The sequence below is a fragment of the Anopheles merus genome, chromosome 2R, assembly GCF_017562075.2.
Source record: "Anopheles merus strain MAF chromosome 2R, AmerM5.1, whole genome shotgun sequence".
In the NCBI taxonomy this organism is placed as follows: domain Eukaryota; kingdom Metazoa; phylum Arthropoda; class Insecta; order Diptera; family Culicidae; genus Anopheles; species Anopheles merus.
In genome coordinates, this window is record NC_054082.1 from 54,353,583 (window position 1) to 54,377,509 (window position 23,927).

At 40.9% G+C, this 23,927-nt stretch overlaps 1 protein-coding gene across 1 annotated transcript; it reads right to left on the reverse strand.

Annotated features, from left to right (window-relative positions):
* Positions 1-4,738: 4,738 nt before the first annotated feature.
* On the reverse strand, positions 4,739-20,484 carry LOC121590728 (protein kinase shaggy-like). The gene is made up of 8 exons (XM_041910644.1): positions 19,308-20,484; positions 13,883-14,073; positions 12,115-12,198; positions 9,290-9,400; positions 8,916-9,153; positions 8,618-8,811; positions 6,048-6,234; positions 4,739-5,948 (listed from the first exon to the last, which is right to left on the reverse strand). The coding sequence occupies exons 1-8, from the start codon at positions 20,482-20,484 to the stop codon at positions 5,605-5,607; spliced, it is 2,526 nt and encodes an 841-aa protein (XP_041766578.1). The 3' UTR covers positions 4,739-5,604.
* Positions 20,485-23,927: the final 3,443 nt, after the last annotated feature.

A 23,927-nucleotide genomic window follows, 5' to 3' on the forward strand; every position in this document is an offset into this window, starting at 1 on the left:
GACTTTTATTATTTTGCATTGGAATTCTGTAACTACGGGTATAAGGATGTGCAGTTGTGTGTCTTCGTTCAACTGATCTTCTTGCGATCTATTGCTAGCCGATCGACATCATGACTCATTGTATATATGAATAGCATAAGTGTGTGTGTTGTTTGTTTGCATGTTTGTTCGAATAAGATTGTTTTGCTTTGCGTGCTATATATCTTACTTTGCTTCATTTCTTTTGTGTCTGCTTGCTTCACATCACCATGCCGTTTACTATCCGGGAACTAGCTGCACACATTACTCGGCTACCACCACTAAAGAGTATCATGCGTGCGTACGTACGCAATCCAGCTTCTGTGCTGCGTTATTAAATCGGTCCTTCATTCTGCTACTGCTGTTTTGCTCTATGAGATCGGAAAGACTTTGTGTTGGATTTTCTCTCCCCTAACCGCTTTACCATTCCATTGGCAGCTGGATATGATTTTGATAAGAACGTTCGTTTACTATTCTATACCAATGTCACAATCTTCAGCTCCCCTCTCTCTTCAGAACGCAATAAAATATCCTTTTTCTCAACATTTTCTTTGCTGAACTAAAACCAACATACAATAGTGACGGAAACAAAGCGAAACAAGTAGTAAACAAAGCAGTTTTATGACAAATAGGATTCTTTTGACAATATAAATCACAAAGAACTAAACAATGAATGATCGGTTGGTTTCGCTTTCCTCAAACCGTCTGTCCAGTTTCCTGTAGTTTGTTTTGTATACCTTTTCAACCGATCTGCTGCTTTCGTTTATACACTTCTGATTGTGTGTAAATGATTGCATGTGAAAGTAATATATAAGTATATATGTAGTTTGTAAAGATTACTTAGATTTTTTGTATTGTTTTATATATTTTTTTTATTCGTCACATTTTGAATTCATTTTTGTCTGCTAACAATGCACTTTTACTTGTTTTGCACATAAGTTTGTTGGTTTGTTTCGTGTTTTGTGTAAGTGTACGGTTCGGTCTGGTTTGTTGTGGTTTAAAGGGACTTTTCTTAAAAATGGGAAATTGTATTACGTGTCAATTGTTTAGTTGTTTAACCGTTTTTTTTTCATTACGCATGCTTTTGTTTGTGCCTGTGTAGTTACTAAGAGAGAAAATGGATTATTTCCTTTTTTTTGTTTTTTGCATATGTGATTACGACACACATTTATTCTCAAATTTGGTGTTCTCCTTTAGTCTGAGTGTGTGTGTGTGTGTGTGTGTGTGTGTTGCTGTGTGCTTGTGTGTGTAGATATTTTTAGTTTTAGAACAATGGGAAACATTTTTTTGTCTTCACTTTTGTTACGCAGTGTTTCTATATGTCTTACAACACAGTTTCTATATGTCTTACAGCTGCTGTCTTGTTCCTTTTGTTTTGTATTGGTTTTACTTTTCGTGTTGCTGCTGGCCAGCGTTTCTTGTCACATGTTTGCAAAATTTTGCTACGAATTTTCGTGTTTGTTTGCCTCTTCATAAATCTTTTGCTATAGTTTATTACTATTAACTTTTGTTGAGTATTTAATGAAATGCCCTACAGCGGATTTTTACGAGTTTATCCTGCGCTCTGCTGTTTGTTGGTTTGTTTATTTCTTCCTTTTTTTCCTTTTGTTAAGATTCAATCTAACAATGTTTGCTTCATCAGATTTGTGTTCGTTCGTTAAATAAGAGTGTTAGAGTTAGCTAATATGCCTATAATACACGATAAAGTTCACTGCTTTCTGTGCCGCAGACCTGTAGTGGTGAAGTGAAGTGTCATATGTATGATATATAGTTTTTTTTTCTTTTCATAGTTTGCTTTGCCTCTTCTTCTGGATTCGTTTGAATTATGGTATGGATTCTGTGGGATAGCTCTAAATCCGATTTGATTGCATGTCTCCAACGATAAGCTACACTATGAAACAAACCAAACCATTCCTATTTTCCTCACACGAAACCACAAGTGACGCGTGTGGGAGGGAATGAATCAACCACTGGTCCGCCCTACCGATAACATTCACATAGGGCACAATTCTTTACCGCATTTCATTGTAGATGCACGATGTAATTTAACAATACGAAAAAGAAAACAGTATCCATACAGTCGCTGCATCGCACGGGATTTTGTTTAGCAGCGAATACGGAATCGTTTTTGACAACACGACCTGCCCGCCCATTAATCCGTTTTTTTTTGTTGTTGAACGACATACAGAGTTCAGACCAAAATCAACATTTAAATCAGTTGTAGTTAGTCATTTTCTCGCCAGTTTTTGTTTTCACTTTGCATGCATCAAGTGTGGTAGCTCAGCCACATGCCAGATAGCTTCCAGTCCAATTAGAAGTTGCGTTTAAATTACTTATGCTGTAATATGTATATTTTCCTTTCCATTTTATTATTTTTATTATATATATGTATATATTTATATATATACTACAATCATTTTAGTCATATACGTCTTCCTATGTTTATCTCTATATATTATGTGTTTTACTACTCATCTGTTCTACTTCTGTCAGCGATTTTTTTTTAAATTTTCATTCATTTAAAATAATTTATCAGATGATTAAACATATACTTTTTTGCTTTTCTAGCCTTGCTCATGCATACAGACATGCATGTACGTGAGTGTGTATATATTATGTATATGATTTTTCTCATTTACTCTAGAGCTTCACAATTTAGCTCATCACGGAAAAGAAACTTTAGCAAACTTTCTCGTCCTAGCTGTAATGTTCGTACACTCACACACACACACTCACACACACACACACACACACACACACACACACACACACACACACACACACACACACACACACACACACACACACACACACACACACACACACACACACACACACACACACACACACACACACACACACACACCACACACACACACACACACACACACACACACACACACACACACACACACACACACACACGTAATAAAGTGCGCCATTAATTTGCTTAGTCTGAGAAAACTTTCCTAACAGCAAAAGCTAACTTTATTTTACACCTTTTAACAGCAAAAGTGGATCATTACCTGGAAAAAGCCATTTCTTATACCTTTTCCCGTTCATTCGCGCAAATCTAATGAAAACAACACACGAAACATATTAAAAAAAGAAAAGAAATCAGCAGCCATTTGCCAGCCGCCTGTTAACAATCATACGCGTTTTTCCCTGCTGCTGCGTGTAACAGGCGCACAGTATGCAAACTGCAGTAGTATACCCTTACCTAGCTTAGAAAGGTGTGACTGTTTTGTATATTTCACATGCGAAACGCGAAATTGTACAGCAACGTTCGCCGTTAGTTTGCCTGTTTTCTAGGCGTTTACATGGATTCGCTGCAGAACGAGCGTGAGATCGACAAGATCGTCAGCAACGTAGATATGCGACAGCATCAAATCTTACATCTACGGTATGTGGTGGTTGTGTGCTAGGTATTCAGCAGAACCGCCTTCTTTATACAATGACTTCTTCTTGCCAACGATAACGACTTGTCTAGAGCAGAATATAGCCACCAATCGCACCTCTCACCAAATCGATCGAAATCGTGTGATGGATCGTCGCGCTGCACTTATGCTTTGGGCAAAAGAAAAGAGAAATTACAGAAACGACGTGACAGCGTGTGCATTCCCCTTTTACCGCACACAGCACATAATGCACTATCTGCTTGATAATGCATCATAGCAAATAATGCGCAATCACACCAATTTTAAAAAAGAAGACAAAAGATATGTAAGACAAATTCAACCCATTGCAATGTCAGTGTGTGTGTGTGTGTGTAATGGTTGACTCATCGAATCAGTCCCAAAATCTGTAAGCTTACAGAACTAACGGCACGATCAAATACGCCAACCTGCATTCCGCGCGACGGGTCTGATTTATTGGATTCCTACATATTTTACTGTTCGCCATATCGTTGAACATGGTTTTTGTGTTCTGTCAATGACGTTAACGCAAACGCCACACACACGCGCATCTTTCGCAATCTCGTATCGGTCCGGCCCTTTACTTAAAACGGTCTTCTGTTTCAAGTCATGCACGACCCGTTTGTTTATTGATTGGACTTGCGTGATTTAGTAACAATATATTAATCATCATTTCCTTTCTATAATGGTTGCTTTGTTGGGGTGAACTGTTGCCCTGTGATAACATACTAAAAATTAAATATTTAATCAATAGCCGAAAAATTGCAAATTTCACACATGGAGGTACAAAAGATTTACAAACCCAGCAAGGTACTATTAAATCGCTAAAATAAGTCTACCACTCACCATCGTTGTTGGGTCTTAAAACGTGCGTGCGTGTGTTTTCACAGCGCTGACTTACTAGGGGTTGCAATACAGCACCTGTGCTCGGTTCTAGAACATTTCTCTCAACAAAAAAGTATGTTAAATACTTCTCGACACATCCCCGCGCTGTTTGGAACTGTTGCAAACATTGTTCTACTTCATATGCCGTTTACATACAGATATTGGGGGATGGTTTGATTTTTGTTTCATGTGTACTTGTGTGCAGTAATAAAATTCAGTTTAACCATTTAGTTTATGTTTCTTTCACTTTGCATTTTATCGTAAAGAAACTAAAACAAAGCTATGTTAAATGTACATACACTCATTGCTAACACACTACCGGCATTCTCACACCGCAATCGATAGGTGTTGTTTTTTAACGGCCACCCTGTTTGCTAGAAGTGCCCCCACCAGCTAAGGGAGTGCGCGCTGCAGTAATCTTCGTGGATATAAATGTACAACTTTTATTTTGTGTGTAAGAGAAGGTAAGTGTGGATGGTTTGCGTGGGTTAGTTTTAGAGAACATAAGTGATTCTCTAATAACCCTTAGCAAACCGATACACACTCGTAGGGCTTTACATGATTTTACACTCACACTAGGGCATCACACTACACACGTTTCTGCACGGTACTTTCGTCTAAATGATGACTGCTTCGAAGTAAAAAATAATGAAACAAAAAAGTCGAACAAAACGATCAAAACAGATTAACTACATCTTCTGTGTTTGGACCATACCATTACGAACATCTGCACATGCCACGCGTCGCTTTGTGTTGCTTCTATAACATGTTTTTTAAATGATTTTTTCATGTTGCACAGCGATACATCAATGTATAGCATTCTTGACGATCTCGATGCTTTAAATAATAATTAAAAATAAATTTAACATTAAACTTTTACACACATACCTCGTTACTTTGCGTAACCGCTATTTCTGCACTAGTCCCATATGTCCGACATTACGCACAGCTAGTTTTGCTTGTTATCGATCAACATCGCTGCGTTTGCAAGTGCGATGATCCCCTTTCCTTTCGGTTTTACTACTTAATTTTTTTTAACTTTTCATTGATTTTATATGCCGTTTGCTGGCCGTGGTTCTCAAAATTGCGTGCAAACACTTGTACACAGTCGCTTCCTAGTGTCTACGTCAGACAGTAACGCCCAGTTCGAGTGCTAGAGGACAAGTATTGTTTTCCTTTTAGTTTTTCCTTGCACTCTTATTCTGAGCATGCTATTATTCTCCTCTAGGTTTAAAGCACATTTTGCTCCTTGTGGCTGGTTGTTGTCGTTCGTACACAATTAAAGCTAACCCATCGATGAGGTGGCAGCAGAAGGCTGACAGGTGTTTGCATCACCCCCACTTGCGGCTGCCATATCGTCCGATCCAACGCCAACGCCGGCGCTTCCTCCAGCTGCACCGCTACAGGATTGCTGCGCCAAGTTGCTCGCATCGCTAGCGCTACTAGCACTAGCACCACCACCACTACCTCCAACGCCACCGCTGCCAGATGAGCTGCCGGCACCACCGTTGCCACTGCTGCCGCTGCCACCCTCCATAGATCCGCTTGACGATTGTCCTGCCTTGGAAGCGGCCTCGTTTTGGTTTCTGGGCCTCAGAATCAGGTTCAGACTTGGCTGAATGGCAAGCTCTAAAAATGTTGTCCCAAAGCAAAAGAAGAACGAAAATCCATAAAATTGTCCTATGAACGTGTTTCACATAATCAGCAGCATTGATCTCTACACCATACCTTGCTCGGTGAAGTTGAACAACGGTGGAAATTCGCGACCGTTCGGCAGATACTTGCTGCCTTCTCGCAATTCGTTGAAGAACGGATGGGCACATGCTTGCATCGGAGTAATTCTCGTGCCTGGCGTGTACTCCAGCAGACGGGAAACCAGTGCGATCGCTTCCGGTGGGGTGCGTGTCCGGAACACCTTAATAGAGTGTAAACCATTAGGAACATATTAGTCAGCGTAAGTCGAGTAGCGATCGAAAGAAACGCATTGCATTGCGTGCGTCGCAGTCCCATCAGCGTGACTAGCAGGGGGAAAACACGGACACATTATGCCAAACTGGGTCAGAACTGAAGAAGGCGTCACAAATTAGCAAAGGGAGGATATATTAAACGTGAAGGAAATAGAACAGAAGGCTATCCGTTCGGCACACCGGTGGTAAATAGGTGGTAGTGAAAAAAAAAACTACACAAAGAAACAGAACTCTTGCAACTCGTTAAAAGTGCTTACAACCGCGGAAGAACGTTTCCACAAAGACACGCAGTCGTAGAATTGGCAGAATGAAAATGCTGACACAGAGAAGGAAAGCAATAGATCCGTTGCGTAGGAAAAAAGGATAAGCGATAAACAAAACCCATTGAAGCAGCCTACATCAACCGACGAACAAGCGATGGATTGGTTCAATTAAAAGACTCGATTCGACTCACTGTTCAGTTAAAATAAATAGAGCGCGCATGACAGAGTGACATGAAATCAGTGCAACGGTATGGTATGGATTTGAAGCATTGGAAAACTAAATCCAAGCGCATTACGCTCTAATCGAGCACTGCAGCGCAAGAACGAAACGCATACTTTTGAAGAAACAATGGTATATAGTTGACAGACGAAAAATCTACGAGATGATGATACTTCAATGGCTTGATTATTTGTTTACTGGTAAAATTTCGTCACGATGAAAGATCGTATGGACACAAACCACAATTTATGCGATTAAAGGTGCTGTGTTAAATTGATCACGTCCCCGAAGCGAATGATTTTACGCTGATTTCAATTTCACTCCCTACTCAAAGGGAGAAGCAGCAGCTCAGAACGTTAAAACAGATAAATGAATGAAAAATCTTGATTAAAAAAACATTATCAGACAATCACACTTCACCAGACCAAACAGAAAACTGCGTTTAGTAGAATGGTTGCGCGGCTGTACTTGGTTGTCTGAGTATGTAAAAAGATTGTGACTATGAGTGTGTGTGTGTGCTTGAGCGTGTATAGGTGTGTGTTTGTGTGCGCATGGTTTCATATTGTTTGTGTTCTTGTAAGAAAATTACACCATATAAATACACCAAGGCATTTAAGAATAAAACAAAATCAAACACAGTAGTTAGCTATACTCCATGCCATTTTGCCTATGCCATTTTGAGACAAAAAAAAAAAAACATTCTAGAGTGAATAAATGAAATGTTGACAGAAAAGTAAACATTTAAAAACACAATAAAACCCAGAGGAAAATAACACTGAAGAAAAAAATCAACACATGTTATAACATAAACAAATTATCTTTCCGCATACTAGCCCTCGTCTAAGATATGTAGGAGTACATGTTCTCAAGGGTCTGGGTCTGTAGCTGTGCTTTCATAAAATTTTGTATTAGTGCGCTCATTCGATGAAATTGATTCATTTGATGTACACTGAACGATTGCAAAAGATTGTTCATTGTCTAACTGCTACTTCGCTACTTGTATAAGATACACGGAAATGAACTGTAAACGAACAGGATGCGGCAGTAATTTTAAAACCATTCTTGGTCATGGTGTAGAAGTATAGTAGTATTGGCTTGTCGTGTATTTTTTAGTGTTGGTAGTGGCCGAAATGAGCGTAAGTATAGTAAGAAAAAAAAACGGTAGGCTAGCGGTAAGTTCGTTCGTTTCTTATTTTCGACTACAAACTTCCATTTCTTACTCTAATACGTTGGTGGTCGGTCTTGGTCGTGGTAGGGAAAGACATTCGCTCTAGCATTAACTGAAATGAGTCGAAGCGAATCGAACGGAAAATGATTTTCGTTTTTGGCACTGTTGAAGTCGACTAAATACTGCATAACATTGCACAGCAACCAACTGATTGGCCACTGATTGCACAACAAGCACACACGTGACACTATCCTCAAAGCACAGGAAACACGAGTACCGGGAAGGAAACGTTCACGTAAACGGTTTTAAGGGGAATGAACGTAGGAAGTAAAAAGCCTTCGGAGTTGGATGTAAATATACACCCTGGTTAAGGGAAAACCTCTCGTATCTGGTATGTTACAATTTCAGGAAATGGATTTAGGAGAGAGAGGGAGGAAAAACAAGTGGGTGGCAAGCTCAATCCAAAAAGAATGAATCTGCATGTGCGATCCTTAATGATCCGAAGATGGTAGGAATCATTCTCACATCAGATGGCTTGATATGGCTGGGGGAATGGAAATGCAGGAAACGACAAAAGATTCTATGTATCCTGTGAGGTTGATTCTCAATGCTCAAATCAAGCAGCGTGTCCTGAGGAGTTTGGCTGCTGATGAAAAAGCACTCCCACAATCAGCGCGTACCTTTTGCCATGGATGACTCTTGATCTGAGGGAATTTGAATTCCGTATAATTGGGATTCATCTCTTTGATCTGCTCCCGTGTCGGTGTGCCGAGGACTTTGATGATTTCCACCAGCTGATCGACGCCAGAATCTCCCGGGAAGATTGGTTGTCCGAGCAACAGTTCTGCAAGCACGCATCCTGCACTCCATACGTCTGTTGCGAAGCATCGACGTTTTACATTGTCATAAAATGAGAAAAAATAAATCAATAAGGTGTTATGATGTATGTTACCATGTACAAGGCATATTCATTCTTACCAATTTTAGTGGTGTAATTGATAGCGCCGAATATCAGCTCCGGTGCTCGATAATATCTGGAGCAGATGTACGACACGTTTGGCTCACCGTCCAGCAGCTGCTTAGCGCTTCCAAAGTCGCACAGCTTTAGCACTGCCGTCTCAGGATTAAGCAGCAGGTTCTGTGGTTTGATGTCACGGTGACAGATACCAAGCGAGTGAATATAAGCAAGACTTCTGAATAATTGATACATGTAAATCTGCACGCCAGAAATAGACCGCCGCCGGGTGACGAAGTTGCGTTGAAGGTGAGAAATAGAAGAATATAAACAAACAAACGCATAGGTCAGTAACCTACATACTGCTGACAGATGTAGTCTCTGGTTCACTACTTACTCGGATGTAGTTGATAGGTATCGTTAACTTGTTCTTAGCATAGTGACGGGCGACTTTATAAACCGTTTCTGGGATATATTCGAGCACTAAGTTCAGATAAACTTCGTCTTTCTGTAAGGGGGGGGGAATAGATGCAAAAATACTCATTAGTGTGCACAGAACGGCTTTGTTTGTGAGCAAAATAGTTTTTTTTAATTGTTAGTAGCGCACAACTTGAAACACTTTTGAAATGTATCAACCAATCTACACATCAGCTCTATTATCACCAAAAAAGCAAGCGTTTGTGTTGCTGAAAGGAAATAACAGTGACCAAAATAGCTCAAACCATTAAGAAAGTACATTAATTAATATTAGGGTTGATACATTCAGTTTGTATCGTAGTGTAGTATATATGTTTTTTAAACAGGTTTTATATCTTCAGAATATTTTGTATTTTGTATGTACTTAACAATGTAATAACACATGGTATGCACACTTGATTTACACTTTTGAAAACTTAATTTGAATGTTGTATGATCCGGTTGATACTGGTTGTATAAATTCATGCGGCATGAATCTATTTTGCAGTATCACGCAACCGGTTCGTGCGCTGTACAAAAAGTCCATACGTTAACGTTCTTGAATACCGGCGGCATCCATTTGTGCAAACAACTGCAGAGAATTGTGACGTCGATAAAACAAAATTGACAAGAATCTCTCGTTTGAAAATTAACTTCAATAAGAGCATTGGAGTCAATATGTTGATAGTTCGCTTCAAATCGTTACGAGCCTCAGATCAGTGCAAGACAAGTATAAATTTGCACTTTTATAGAAGCATCATATTTGGACAGTAAAACACGGGTTATATAATGAAATCATTTATTTTTACACGCTATTATTCACACACTCGAAACGGACATACACACGCCCGCAGGATGTTTTCAAAGTAAAAATAAACATACAAATTTTGAGACATTCAAACAAAAGTCCTGGTAAAGTTTTGTCATTACAGGACAGGGGATAAAACATCGACGAACAAGTATATTTACTAGCAACCGCGCGCCAAGAATGGATTTTACTTTTAAAAATAGAACTTCGCAAATGATCGTGTGTTGCTGGGTAAATTAAATGATCGTATCGAAAGGGAGTATTTAACTAGTAAAATAACAAAAACACACAATAAAATTCATTAGCACACGGGAAAGAGGTTTTTCTTGGCGGTTGTGTTTGATTTAAAGTAGCATCAGTACATTTCACATGGGAGCTAATGAGCGGAAAGTGATCAACAATGTGTGTGTGTGATATGTGCGTGATGTTCGATTGGGGCTTTTTTTACTAGCCCTAATCTCAGTGTTTTCCGTTGCAGGAGAGCATACTGATCAGTCAACGGATGTTAGGAAGGGAAAGGTAAGCATTGCTTATCAACAATGATCCAATCATTGCCACACGGAGCATGGGGAGCATTATACAAGTGGGGACGCCACACGCACGAGCACTCCGCATCAGCTGCATTTTATTGCAGTTCGCACGTCTCTGAGGGGAGCTAGCGGTGTGCATATTCGTTTTTTTTTCACATTCGTTCATACGATTTTCGCATTTGTCTCTCTACCTGCGTCTGCAAGGCACCGGCGAATAGTCCCATGTCCAAGGGAAAATCATCACGCTGTAGAATGTGTGGATTCAAAATGTTGCATGGAGGATGAAATTTGGACATGAACGGGATATGATGGTAATCAGGGATATTTGATCCAAATGGATGTAGGGGATTTTAGTTTTTAAAACGAATAATGACGATTTTCAATGAAATGTTGTTTGTTTAGTGTTAGAACAAGTTGAAATAAAAAAGAGAAAAGAATATCATTAATATGAAAGTGGAAAACAATTGCCATCCTTTTTGTAGCTATCGGAGCAAGATTTTACGCAAATAGCAAGGATAAGAGTAAGAAAGTAAAAGAGGAACAAAAGAGCTATTCAGAAGGCAATACCAGGATGAGATAGTGAATATACGTTATCCAGACTAACTGATGTTAGTATGTATTAATGGTACCATCAAATAGGCCAGAGCTTTTATTTTACATTATCCGTTAGAATCATCTATTCGCTGGTGAAATAATAAACTTAAAAAAAAAATCTCCATCGATTGTTGAATAATGCCGTTCACATTACAAACTGACCCGGAAAACCAGTGTAACTTCATGAAGAAATGAACTAACTGATAGTATTTTTTAAGCTTTTCTATATTCGTACAAATACTGGTATGAATTCAAATGGAGCTAATTTTATTCGAAATAATAATAATAAAAAAATATTTCGAGCTGTTACTCTGAGCTGCACTGAATAAGTCATAAGTCTGTAAGCTAGCTAATGTATTATAAGATGGGGTTTTAAACAATGCAGAAGAAGAGACGAACGAAGAGAATCATATTAAACAAACATTGATTAGCTTCGCAGGGTTGCGAATTCACATATTATACTAGCGCAAGATAGCTAGTCTTTGTAAAGCAGTAGCTATGATGTATAATCTTTGCTCGGAATTGTAAGAAGATTTTCATTCGGAAGAAATGGTAATTTGCACAACGTATTTCGTCACAGAAATGGAGCCAATAACATTCAACTTTGAGCAAACTCCTTCAATTGTACATATATTTAAAGCAGAAAAGTACAACTTTTAACAGGATCTTGGCTTTTGATGGGCAATGGTTTTGGCCAAAATGTGAGAAAGTAAAATAATAAATAAAATAGTCTAACGGCTCTAGCACGGGAACTAGAAACTCCGACACTCTCCTAGGACTAAAGATCATTTCCGCCGCACTGTGTGAACTTGCCACTGGACTCTCAATACATACCTTTTCGCCGCTCGAGTAGAAGAAATATTTTAGCTTAACGATGTTACAGTGTTCTAGTCGTCGCATGATCTGTAGTTCACGGTTCTGAAACGGGAAGGGAAAGACAAATTAACACATCAGTACACACGTGTGGGTAACTAGGATTGGCCCGTAAGGTGGCAGAATTGTCTAGAAAATAATAGAACAAACGGAAAGCTATGTTGGTGAATAATTAATACATGCCCAGGTCGACGACAGATGGCCGATTAGCAGGGTAAAAGAAACCAACCTTTGCTTTGCCTTGCGTGTAAGTTCTGTAACACTAATCAATAATCCTTATTTTTTCACGCGTTGTATGGTACGCTTGTGATGAATATAACGAACACGGCTCAACTAAAACGGATCAAGACCAATTGCCTAAGCAACCCTTCAATGGCAATAACAATAATGACAATCATCATAATTCAATAACAACCCTTCAATGCCTCTGTTTACAACAGACAAAAGCGAAATAAAAAAATAAATAAATAAAAACTTGAAAGCTTTCAATGTTATAGCCACCGATTTTATTCAAGCCTATTTAGCGTTGGAAGCCCAATTCTTGTCAGAATTCATATGGCACTCGATAACTTTTAACAACATTTAATTACACTCACACATACATATCTTCATTTGAGCTATTTCCAATCGATAGACGATGCCGAGAAGCAACCGTAAGAATAACAATTAGACTTCCGATGACGTCTAAAATGATTCTACCTAACCCGTCAGCGGCATACATTAGAAGGTACATCGATGATGAACCTAGACAAACAGAACTGTGTTTCCACAATCGATTGGATCAACTGATGATGATGATCTGAATTATGTTGGGTGCTTTTGATCATACAACATTACATTGGCCGTTGGTTAAAAGTAGTTAGTTATGAATTTTGTTGTTATTGTTTTTTTCGCCTATTTTCATGGTGCTCACTATATGGAGAGAGGTACATCATGAGTCGTCTTTATTTGTCTCCTTAGCGTGTTGACGCATTGAAAAACGTGGTATAAATGTATTGGACACACTAATGAAAACAACCCGTTCGGAGTTGTGTACAAGTGTTGCTGCGAGCAAAGAAAACTGTCCTAAATAAAATGTTCGCTGAGTGTTTCTACCTTTACCTTGATTAATCGATTATAAAGGCATCCTATACAAATATGCACAATCAACGATTTTTGTTTCTGTATATGCAGCGCTTAATTCACATGTAACCGCTAAACTGCAACGCATGAACGAATGCACGCTTGGGCGAATGAATGATGCAACGAGAGCATCCTGTTGAGACTCCTAATTAACATCTCAAAACAATTTAACACCGCCGCACATCGCTGTGAATGTGAGTCGGAAATAAATAAATTTGTACTTGGTGAAACAAAAACAACACTTATCGTGTATCCCTTATCGCGCTAGGCTGTGCCATTAAATAGTATCCTTTATAGCTAGCTACACAGGTACAAGCAGTCGGCTGGAAATAGTTTGCATTGGTACCATATGCCACCACCGCGTTCAACAAACCCACAGGCTGCCGTGTTGTCATGCAGTTTAATCGGCCCAAGCTAGCATAATTGAATTCATGTCGCTTTCCCCGCTGTTGCAATCGCCGCTAATAACATCCTAATGATAGTCATATTAGCAACGCCCTTCTTCGTTGCTTATCACACTATTGCATGTATGTTAGTGAAGCATGTGCGGTCACATCCGTCGGTGGTAGACTATCTTTTCTTCCGTCTTATTCAGGCCCACACTTACCTTAAATCGTTTGTCCTGTAACACCTTCTTGATAGCGACTAGCTCGCCCGTATCACAGAGTTTCGCCTGGAAGACGACACCGAAGCTTCCATTGCCAATTATCTTAGTATCTGTGTATGATACTTCCTGTGGTCTATCTGGGCCTTGTCCGGGTGTAGCTACAACCGTCGTCACTTTGGAACCGTCCTTACCTGCAGGGAGAGTGAGAAGGAAGAAACAGAGAAGATGCAAATACGATTAGAAATATGATTGGGGTGTTAAGGTGAGCGTGCTGCAATCAAACCAGCTAGAGCGCGAACATTGTAACGATGCTGCAACGCTCGGTGACATTCAGACGCAAACCAACTGGCGAAAGAGTTTTTACACAGCGTCTTTCCCTTCCGACCAGTTCCGGATGTTGGTCCTGTATAGGAGTTGCACTCTTTTCTACTTCAGCTCTTCCCAGTTTACGCCCTAATTAGTGGCAGAAGTTGCAAACAAAAGGGTAACAGAAAACAAACTGTGCAACTAACGTCTGTCTGGCCTTGGCCCAAAGGTAAAGTAGCTTTGCAAGCTTATGGAGAAGCTTTGGTGGATAGTCTTAGTTGACATCTTGACAGGAGCTTTGACATACAACATTTTCCATAGATTCTGCCTGTGACCGTGACTGAAAAAAACATTGGACTACTGCGTACGCCTTCTTACAGGGAGACGAAATATCGATCGGTCGAACTACACCTCAGTTGGAGGTTTGCGTTTGAAGGTAAAATTATAATTTCACCACAATCTTGTAAGCACCTTTACTTGTTTCTATTTTTAGTGGTCTATAGCTTCACGAACGATACGTCACATTTTGAGGTTGAGGAAATTCTCTGCCTGTGGCCCGTGATGCCGGTTCCACACGCCATGATTTATTTATTTGCATGGACCAATGTAAAACACCATCAACCATCACACACATTATTGGCGAAACGTGAACCATGCCGGCACACGCTTTGCTTCCATTAATTGAAACACAATTGATTGGGTTTCTTTCTAGTTGCTGCTAGCTTCTTAAAAGTCCCCAATCGATTGAATCATATTTTATTGGACATGAGTGACGCAAAACGCATTCAGGTCATCGGGCGGTGGTCTGGTTGATGCTGTTGCCGTCGTTAACCGTAGAGGTAAGTAGGAGAAATTCTGCATAATTTATGCCAATCGAGTTCGCGTTGGACTATTAAAGCAGCGGTGCTTTGTGGGTGCAAAATAATGTTCCCATTTGGGTTAAAAATGACAGTGGCATACGACAGTTCGGAGTATATCTCCATTTTTGTGGTTCTATGTAGACTGAAAGCTTAATGCCTTAAATTGATTTAAAAGCTAAAATATTCTAGGTTTAAAACCTGAGTTTGGAGAATAATTTTATGTGATGTGTTTACATAAATTTTCTTACTATTTTGCACTGATTTGAAAACTATTGCATCGATACAGACGCGAGCCATCAGAATGCCCAATACTATGTAAAAGGGGAAAAAAGGGTTGAACTTCAAACAGCACCTAAGTTGCCAACCGGAACTAGGGCAATCGAATTAAGATCGATCATGCTGACCGTATGCACAACTCCACCACTATGGCAAATTGAGTTGCAATTATGCAAAACATTAGCCTATTTTTGCGATATTTATTTCATTGTACACATGTTACAAAATAGTACACGAAGAAATGGGTAGCATTCATAACGTGATATTTCTAAACGGTACAGTGTAACGAGCAGCAACATTTACCAATGCAGCTAACTATGACTTTTGGTAACTTGGCAAGATAATAGTATCCCGGCTCAGTCCTGATACACACTGGTACACGACTATGATGCATATAAATTAAAAAAAAAACACACACACACAATTAGTTGAAAGGTCTAAAATTGTTCTAATGTACATATCATACAAGAGGAAGCGCGTGTTGCAATGCAAAATAAACATACCGGGTGAAGGTTATCAGCCCACAAATAGCAGCAGGTTATCTTGGGTCCGAATAGTCAGACGATTTACCACAAACACATTACGATCGTTCTCTGAGACCTTGTCGTGGGCTGTCCTTATATTTGTTTATATCAATCACATTTAGTGTTTGTGATCAATTCATCAAATGTGATCAAATTGAGCCGGTTGTAGTGCCGGATAAGTAGATCAAATTGAGCAGAAACTTTTGCTTCATCCTTTAAACGACATGATTCAATACACAATTTAGAATAGCTGAGACTACCTGCACTATTGCTAAATAGTTGTTAAAAACCATCGATCGTAGTAACAATCTGTTAGCTGCTTTTCATAAAATGTTGATCGACGTTTGTTACCAACCCCCATCGGCATCGTAAGGTTTAGCTTTCGTAGATAAGAAGTGCAATGGAAGCGAGGAAAAGCTACTGGTCATGATATTACGATAATGACGAGCCTCCACCATGTAAAGTTCACACGAATTGATATATGCTGTATCAGTAAAAACGACGCTAATTTTTTGTGTGACTCTCGTTATTTACTGTTTTATTTCGACCATGATAGATAAGCCGCGTTTCTATAGAGCAAAGCGGGGCACGCGCACCATCGCGAAATCAGTGGCCAATAGTTGCTAACCGTAACACGATTGACTTTCGCGATAAAGCTACGAGTAGCGCGTGATTTAGCCACAGAAAGTGCAAACTATGATGTGCTCCCATTGCATGCTCTATAAAACTTGCAATCGTTTAACGGGGAGCTTTATGTAGAGATTGGCGGCTGTAAGCCAGTTAGCTTTAGTGATTAGGAGAGTTGAAAACAAACGTATGGCAGACAGTGACACGCATTTCATTTAGCCAAAATCACAATGCAATACAAAGAGAGCGACTTCCGCAAAAGTATATTTAAAGCAGGACGCACGCTTCACGAAAGGGAAACGCATCAGGTGTTATTGTAGCGCCGAAACGCACCGAGACTTATCTCTCTTTGACACAGAAGCTACGAGAGCGTTCAGTCAAACATTGCTGAGGCTGTTTGTATGTTTGTTGCTAGCTCCTATCACCTAGAATGTTCATTATCTTCTCTTCGTCAGTCCTCTTTTGCCCTGAACCCCATGATTGTGCAGTCGTCCCATATTTACATCGCTCTGTCTGTCCACAGTTCGAGGATGATGCCTTCATCTCTATCTGGCACATCGATGTTTACTTAGCTTCCAACTTGAAGGGGAATTAATCGACGCAAAATAGTCGTGAGAGCAACCGTTTTGGTCACTCCATACACAGCGCAAAGATGGAAAACAAACGTCAATACGCAAAAGCACCAAAACATGACGCAGAGACATGAAAGTGAATAACAAACAATTATTCGGTGTTGCTTAACAAACACAAACAGGTTTAATCTAGCAGTAGATGGTAATTAGTCATAGTTATACTACAGCGTCCCGTGTTCCATTTGTGGACGACCTTTTCCCAATGCCGGAAGTACTCCGTTATAATTTTGATCAAAAGTCTACGCGCAAAGCGGAATTACCTCCAATAAGAAAAGACGGGAAACGAGCCCCATACCCCTAGTTGCGGAAGTCGGAATTAGACAGCAAGCGGCTAGCACCTAACTAGATCGTGAGTGGTCGTGTGCGATCGTGTTTGGGAGCTAGTGTGTTTCCTTTTAGTAGCGGTGGTGGTTCACCATAAACTGAACCCTGGCGCTAAGGAGATCGAACGTATAGGTTGCTCGTGCGTTTCATTGAAGAACACTGCATGCCGGTTATGCCGTTTATGTGTGGTCGGAGTTCAATGGTAAAGGCTGCAATCGATCGTTCCGTGTAGTTTGAACGGGTTTTGCAGCGGTATATGGTCTCACTTTCAAGGCTCCCAGCGTTTCGCGCAATGGCTACAGCTAATATTACTTATTGGTGCAGTTTAGAGGCTGCTGAAAGCTTGTGATTTGAGCCTCAAAATGTTTAGTCATTGTTTAAAAATATTAGAAATTAGCTTATCCTACGACTTCTTCCCATAAACAGTTCCAGCTAACAAAAACTGATACCACTACCACACGCACGCAAACAAATGACACATGCCAAATGGTTGATAATTATTAACATGCGCAAAGCCGTTATATGACTTGGACGGACTGTCGTGTTGCCGCTACACCGATAAAGCTTTTCGATGGATGACGGAATGATTGCGTGTCGGTCGATAACTAGCTTTGACTGGTTACATATCCCCCCCTCAACTGTGGGATTTTTAATTTGCGTTTACTTGCAAATTGATGAGTCAAGGCTTGATGCAAGATCAAATGGACAAACATTGGTCCCCGTTAAACTTAAAGCAATTTTGTATGTTTATCATTATATCAACAAAGCAGAAAGTTTGCCTTTGTCTTAACAACAAAGTTTACGATAGTTTGTAGAAAGATGTGGATGTTCATATAATCTAACTTATAAGGAACTGGTTGAGTTTTAATTCCCGTCTTTTCACGATGCACGTTTTAATTTCACGCATAAAAGTTTATTTCCACATATTGAACAGCCCATTGAAGTATTAGTGATGTTTACATGATTTGCGATCACTACTCAACAAGGGACAAGAACACCGCACCTCTGACCAATCGTAATGAAGTCTCTTCCTACATACTTATTTGCACATTAATCAGCTCGCGTACTGCTTGACGTCAATGGGGCGGTGTTTGGAGAGGAAGCTTGACTTTCAAAAAACCTTCGCTTACAATAAACAAACTGCAACTAAGGTAGACATTATGGGCCTGGTAAAAATAACAGTCACCGCAATACGTTCAATAACTTTTTCTAGAGCTGGTCAGTGTTTTAACAGCCATATAAAGTACTTTAATGGCACAATTGACGACGGAGAACTAGAATAGTATTCCTACTTAAAACTGTTTTATTGATTGGTTTACTCGGTATAAAATGTTTAACAATTGTTATTATTCTTTTTGAACTGGCAATGAACGGACAAGTTGAAGGCATGTACCGCCACTCACTTGAAGTTGGAGAATCATAGAAGATATTAAAACGCTTCATGCGCATCTCGAATCGTTATTTGCGCATAGCACTTCTCGTGCCGAATTGGCAAAGGAGTTTTGAAGTTCATCCGTATTGTTTGTTACACAGGTTTAGCGACATTCAGCTGCAAAAAGACATATAAGCCAACCTACTTGTGTTTAATCCTCGTGCTATTCTAAACAGAAGCCATGTGAGTGATAAGACATGAAGTTCATAATTGCTTCCTGATGATGAAAACAAACAGCAACACAGACATCACTAAACCCCGTGGCGCACAACACCTGACCGCTCTTATCGCAAAGGTTAGGACGCTGCGGACGTTTTGCCACCGCTCTGACGCCTTTTCGCAAATCTACCCCTTAGTGCTTCCCCTTGTGTTACGCCTTAATTTTGCGAGCTGTTTTTTCTTCTTTAAATGAAAACCCCACAGATCATCAACAAGGCAACTTACACATCTCCTTGAGCTTGCGGGATAGTCGGCTAAAACTGAAGCAGGAACACTGCACCGGCGGTTCCCCGTCGAGCGAACCGCCAAACTTGGCCGCCCGTTCCAGCTTCTTCTGCTGCTTGCGTTGCCGCTTTTCTTCGGCCAACTGTCGTTGCAAGGCGTACTTTTCGCGGATCTTGGGGCTGCCGTTTTCGTCGATGTAGTAGAGCGTCTGCTCCAACCCATCGTACTTGTTGATCAGTTTGGGATCGATGGCAAACACTTGTAGCACATTCGGGTCGACCATTGGCGGACCCGTACCCGGTACGGGGGCTGGCTTCACTAGCGGATTGTTCGGAGGAGGGACGACAACGGTGGTGGCAGTGGTGGAACTCACATTTTCTTCCTCACCACTGCTACCGACCGGCTGCTCCACTATAGGGGCCATCGTGGATGTGCCACCCGTATCACAAGGTCTCACCGGAGCGGATGCTTGGTTGAGCTCGTCGTCATCCACGTCGTCGTCGTCGTCCGCCTCGCCAAACCCATCCGTGTCAGTACTATCACAGGCGGTCACTACCTTTGGTAGCGCTTTCGGTCGTGCACTGTTGACGTCGGGCAGACTCTGGCAGGTACGATCCTTCATCAGTCGCAGTTCTGGCTTCTTTTTGCCAAGCCGAATCGTAATACCAACTTCCTCATCATCGTTATCTACATCGTTATCGTGACCGTCCATGGCGGGATCTTCCTCTTGCACGACCTTTCGTTGCAGCTCACCACCGTGGGCCGTAGCACTGCTGCTGCCTGCCAGTAGTGTCGTGCACCGATCGCGGTCCAACCGAGGCGTGGGTTCCTTTGTACGTGCTCCGGAGCTGCTGCCACCGTTGGACGACAGCAGACGTGTCATGCCTATCACGCTTCCTGTGCCACTGCCCGGCGGATCCCGATCGATGTCCTGCATCGAGAGGAACACGCCCGAATCGGACGCGGCCATCTTGGCGTCGGCAAACGATGGTAGTGTTTGGTTGTGACGCTGCTCATCATTCTCACACTCACTGTTGTGTTTCAGGTTCTCCATGCGTCGTCGGAACACTCCCGGGAGCGTAATGATTGGTACTATCGCTGTTGATGACCCGGCCGTTCCAGCCGCTCTCGTTACACTGTCAGTCATTTCTTGCGTGGTCGCCGCTACTGCTGCCATCTTACCGCCGTAATAGCAAACTATGGCACCAATTTGAAGATTATTTGAACCACAACGAACACTCTTCTTCTGAAGCTTTTCGCGGTGTAGCTTGCCGTTTGCTCAGCGCTCTGTATGTAGGTTAGACAAGCAAACACACTTATTCTCTGCGCTGCGCGTTGGAATAACAAACTTATCAGTACAAAAAACTCGGAAACTAGGAGTTCATTTATTGGGTTTACGAACGAAACACTTGATATTACTTGTTACTTCAATAATTACTCTCCCTCTGCCGACTCTATGACAAACGTGCATATAACAATAGTTAAATAAATAAATTAATTTTCTTCATTCAACAACAACATTGACCGTCTGCTAGAGGCACCTCAATGGTTCAAGAGTTGAAGAAACTCGGGCAAAAACCACCAGCAACGCTTGCAAACAAAAATGGCAAACGTCGGCACGTTTGACTGCACCATTCGCACTTCTTGCACCGCCTGTTTTGTTCCGAGACAAGGCCGGTCTCGGTTATAGCTTGGAAAGTACGGTATACCAAAAACTTTTCCCCTCCCTTAACCTGGCAAAATTACCACGCAAAAATCCCGAAAGCAGCGCAAGCTCCATGCCCCGCCACAGACAACATCGCCTTAGTAGCCGCACTCGAAACACTGCATGCGCCCAAAAGCATGCCCACTGTCGTGAAAGTGGCGTTCATCCTCCCGGTCCAAAACGAGCGGCAAAAAATGAGAACCAAGAAATTGCGTCTTAAATCAATCTACGCGCCATAAAATCGCGCCGCTCTCCTACTCTTCAAGCAAGGGAGGAAGGATGGTTGATGCTGAATGAAGCACAAGGTGTGTTGTCTCATCGTTGAAAAGGCTCTCTTCAAAGGGCGATCTTTTCAACTCGCTCCAGACACGTATATGAGGTTGGATGAGCGGAACCTGTTGTTAAAATGGCGCAACCCGAAGGCTGTTTGCGCAGACAAGCATTTCGTCGACACTGTTATTGCCGTTTTTTCGCAAAGGACTACTGCTATTCAACACTAAAAGAACGTTGTTTGTTTATGAAGAGAAAAATCACAACAAATGTACGAGAGGAAGTATAACCCATACGTGTGTGGATTCGTTTGAGCAATGTAGCCAAATATTTGAATATTAAACAGAACCCTTTTCCATTTCTGAATATCGTAGTGACGTTACTTATCATTTGTCGTAAAGCATTGCAACGTACACAAAACAATACACTGTTTTCCGGCGCAGTTTCTAATGTGAACAGCATTATTCAAAACGTGCAATATGCTTTTCAACGGCTGTCATTGTTTATGAAAATCCATTCACATTAAAAATTGGCCTGGAAAACAGCGTAAGTTGCTGCAATATACTTTATTATTTAATGCTTGTAATAATTAAAAATGTCATTTACATAATCTTATTTCTTACCAACTTTCTGGAAAACTTGAGTAAGGAAGAAGGCGAAATCGCAATTCAAGGTAAAAGTTATGGCGTACACCTTGATGAATGACCAGAACTTAGGAAGCCGATTCGCAAATTGAGCATTCCTAAGTGGTGATACATTTTGCTTATGTAAAACATGACGATCTACGTCAGCAGGCGCCGCTTTGAAGAGTAAGCCCGCCACGGTTTGGGGGTCGGTAGGTGGTGGTTTCAGTTCACTTCCAACAGACCGACCGTTTAATTATTCCCAGTAACGATGTATCAGTAACCGGTTCTATCGTCACCTCAGGAGCAAGTTTATAACAAGTGAGGCTTATTATCCGAGGCGATTCGGCTTTCGATGATTGTCCTCTGTATGTGTCGGTGTGTGTATCGTTAGAAAGACGAGATCCCTTTATACGATGGCAGGATCCTCTTTGCGTAAGATCAAAAACGTTTAGCTCACGACAAGCTGAGGATTTGCAGTCGTTTATTCGAGTCTAATAACTTTATATCGTGTAACGCAATTTATCATCGACAGATGAAGAATGCAAAGTATATTGAACATTATTCAATAATTTCAAATTTAAACACAAACCTACACGTATCCGCGACCTGATGTCTTTGCTTATGATAAGGAAGAGTTCAACATACTCATTAATGAAAAAAGTGTCAAGAGCACGTACGCTTGAGCAAGGGTATATGGATTTAATTTCACTGCGTTGATAAAACATGCTAAGTGATACACCAGCCAAGCTGATAAACTGATGAAATGGCGTTACGCGATTGCATCAGCCAAATTCCTAGGCTTGACGAATTGAACAAACGGTGAAAAAGGCACCAAGCGACCAAACAAAGCTTCAACAAACGGCGCAATGTATCCGTCAAATGGCAGAGATTGCCGACCAGTGAGCCATGACGAGGAAACACTCCATCGTGCGTCCCAGCACAGTACACCGAATGGAGCGATCCTCAGTCAAGGTTACTTGTATTCGCGCTTTTGATTCTTTTGTTTCTCTCTTTCGATTCTTTGACAGGATCCGAGCCAAGTAGACCCACTAGCGCGGCGCTAAACAATAATAATAATAATATTAACAATAAAAAACAATAACGAATTGCCGTGTTCCAGGTGGAATTGCTGGATGATTGAAAAATTAATGAAATGTTTTATAAATCATCGCCCGGGCCTTTCTCTTGCGCTTTTAAAATAGATGAAGGCACAATTCGCTCGTTAATTCACTACCGACTAAGCAAACTCGCCAGTGTGTGGTGGTGTACATACTGAATGTTCCAGGCGAATGCTTTTTTATTGAGGATTTTTTCTTTCTTTGCCTTAAAAGTCAGGTACAAAGTTTCTTGTACTTTAAAGCAACCAAAATTTGGTCGTGGCCAGCGCTTACTAAGGAGAAGCTTTGCTCGCAAAGCAATGTGTACAATCTAGTGACGTTGCCCACCATTACTGCACCTTAAGTTACATTCGGAATAGGAAAACACGTATGACACAACGATGGAAAGGAACAAAACAAAACGAAGCTTTAACGAATAATAAAATACGCGATCATCGATTGCATGGCATGGTAAGGTATGAAACGACAGCTCTCGATTGAATGCTTCATATGTTTTAAGTCATAAGGGAAATCGAACCTCGACAAAGATCTCGAAATCATTAACTTATTAAAGACAGTGTGCGGAGGGGTGTGCATATGAAGAACCGCACAAATTTCTATAAATATTAATAGAGTAACGATTCGACAATGGAACTACATATTCTCCATTCTTCCTTTAGTTCTTAATCATTTATACTACCACAAGTAGATAATGAAAATGTGTTTACATTTCTATTTGGTTGCATAATACTTGTTATTGTTGAGTATCATCCTGCATGGTAGAATTCGATACTTTAAAACAGCATTATTTAACTCTGTTATTGCGCTGGTGCCAAGAGTACAGAAGCGTATTTGATGCACCGTGTCGATGCGTAAGACTTGGCACGTCACACCTTGCAGCGGTCAACGAACGACACAAACG

Coding starts and splice junctions, on each gene's coding strand:
- LOC121590728 (XM_041910644.1), bottom strand. CDS start 20,484: ATGGCAGCAGTAGCGGCGACCACGCAAGAAATGACTGACAGTGTAACG. Junction 12,199..13,882: donor TACAGGACAAACGATTTAAG/GTAAGTGTGGGC, acceptor TTCCCGTTTCAG/AACCGTGAACTACAGATCAT. Junction 6,235..8,617: donor AGAGTCATCCATGGCAAAAG/GTACGCGCTGAT, acceptor CACTCTATTAAG/GTGTTCCGGACACGCACCCC.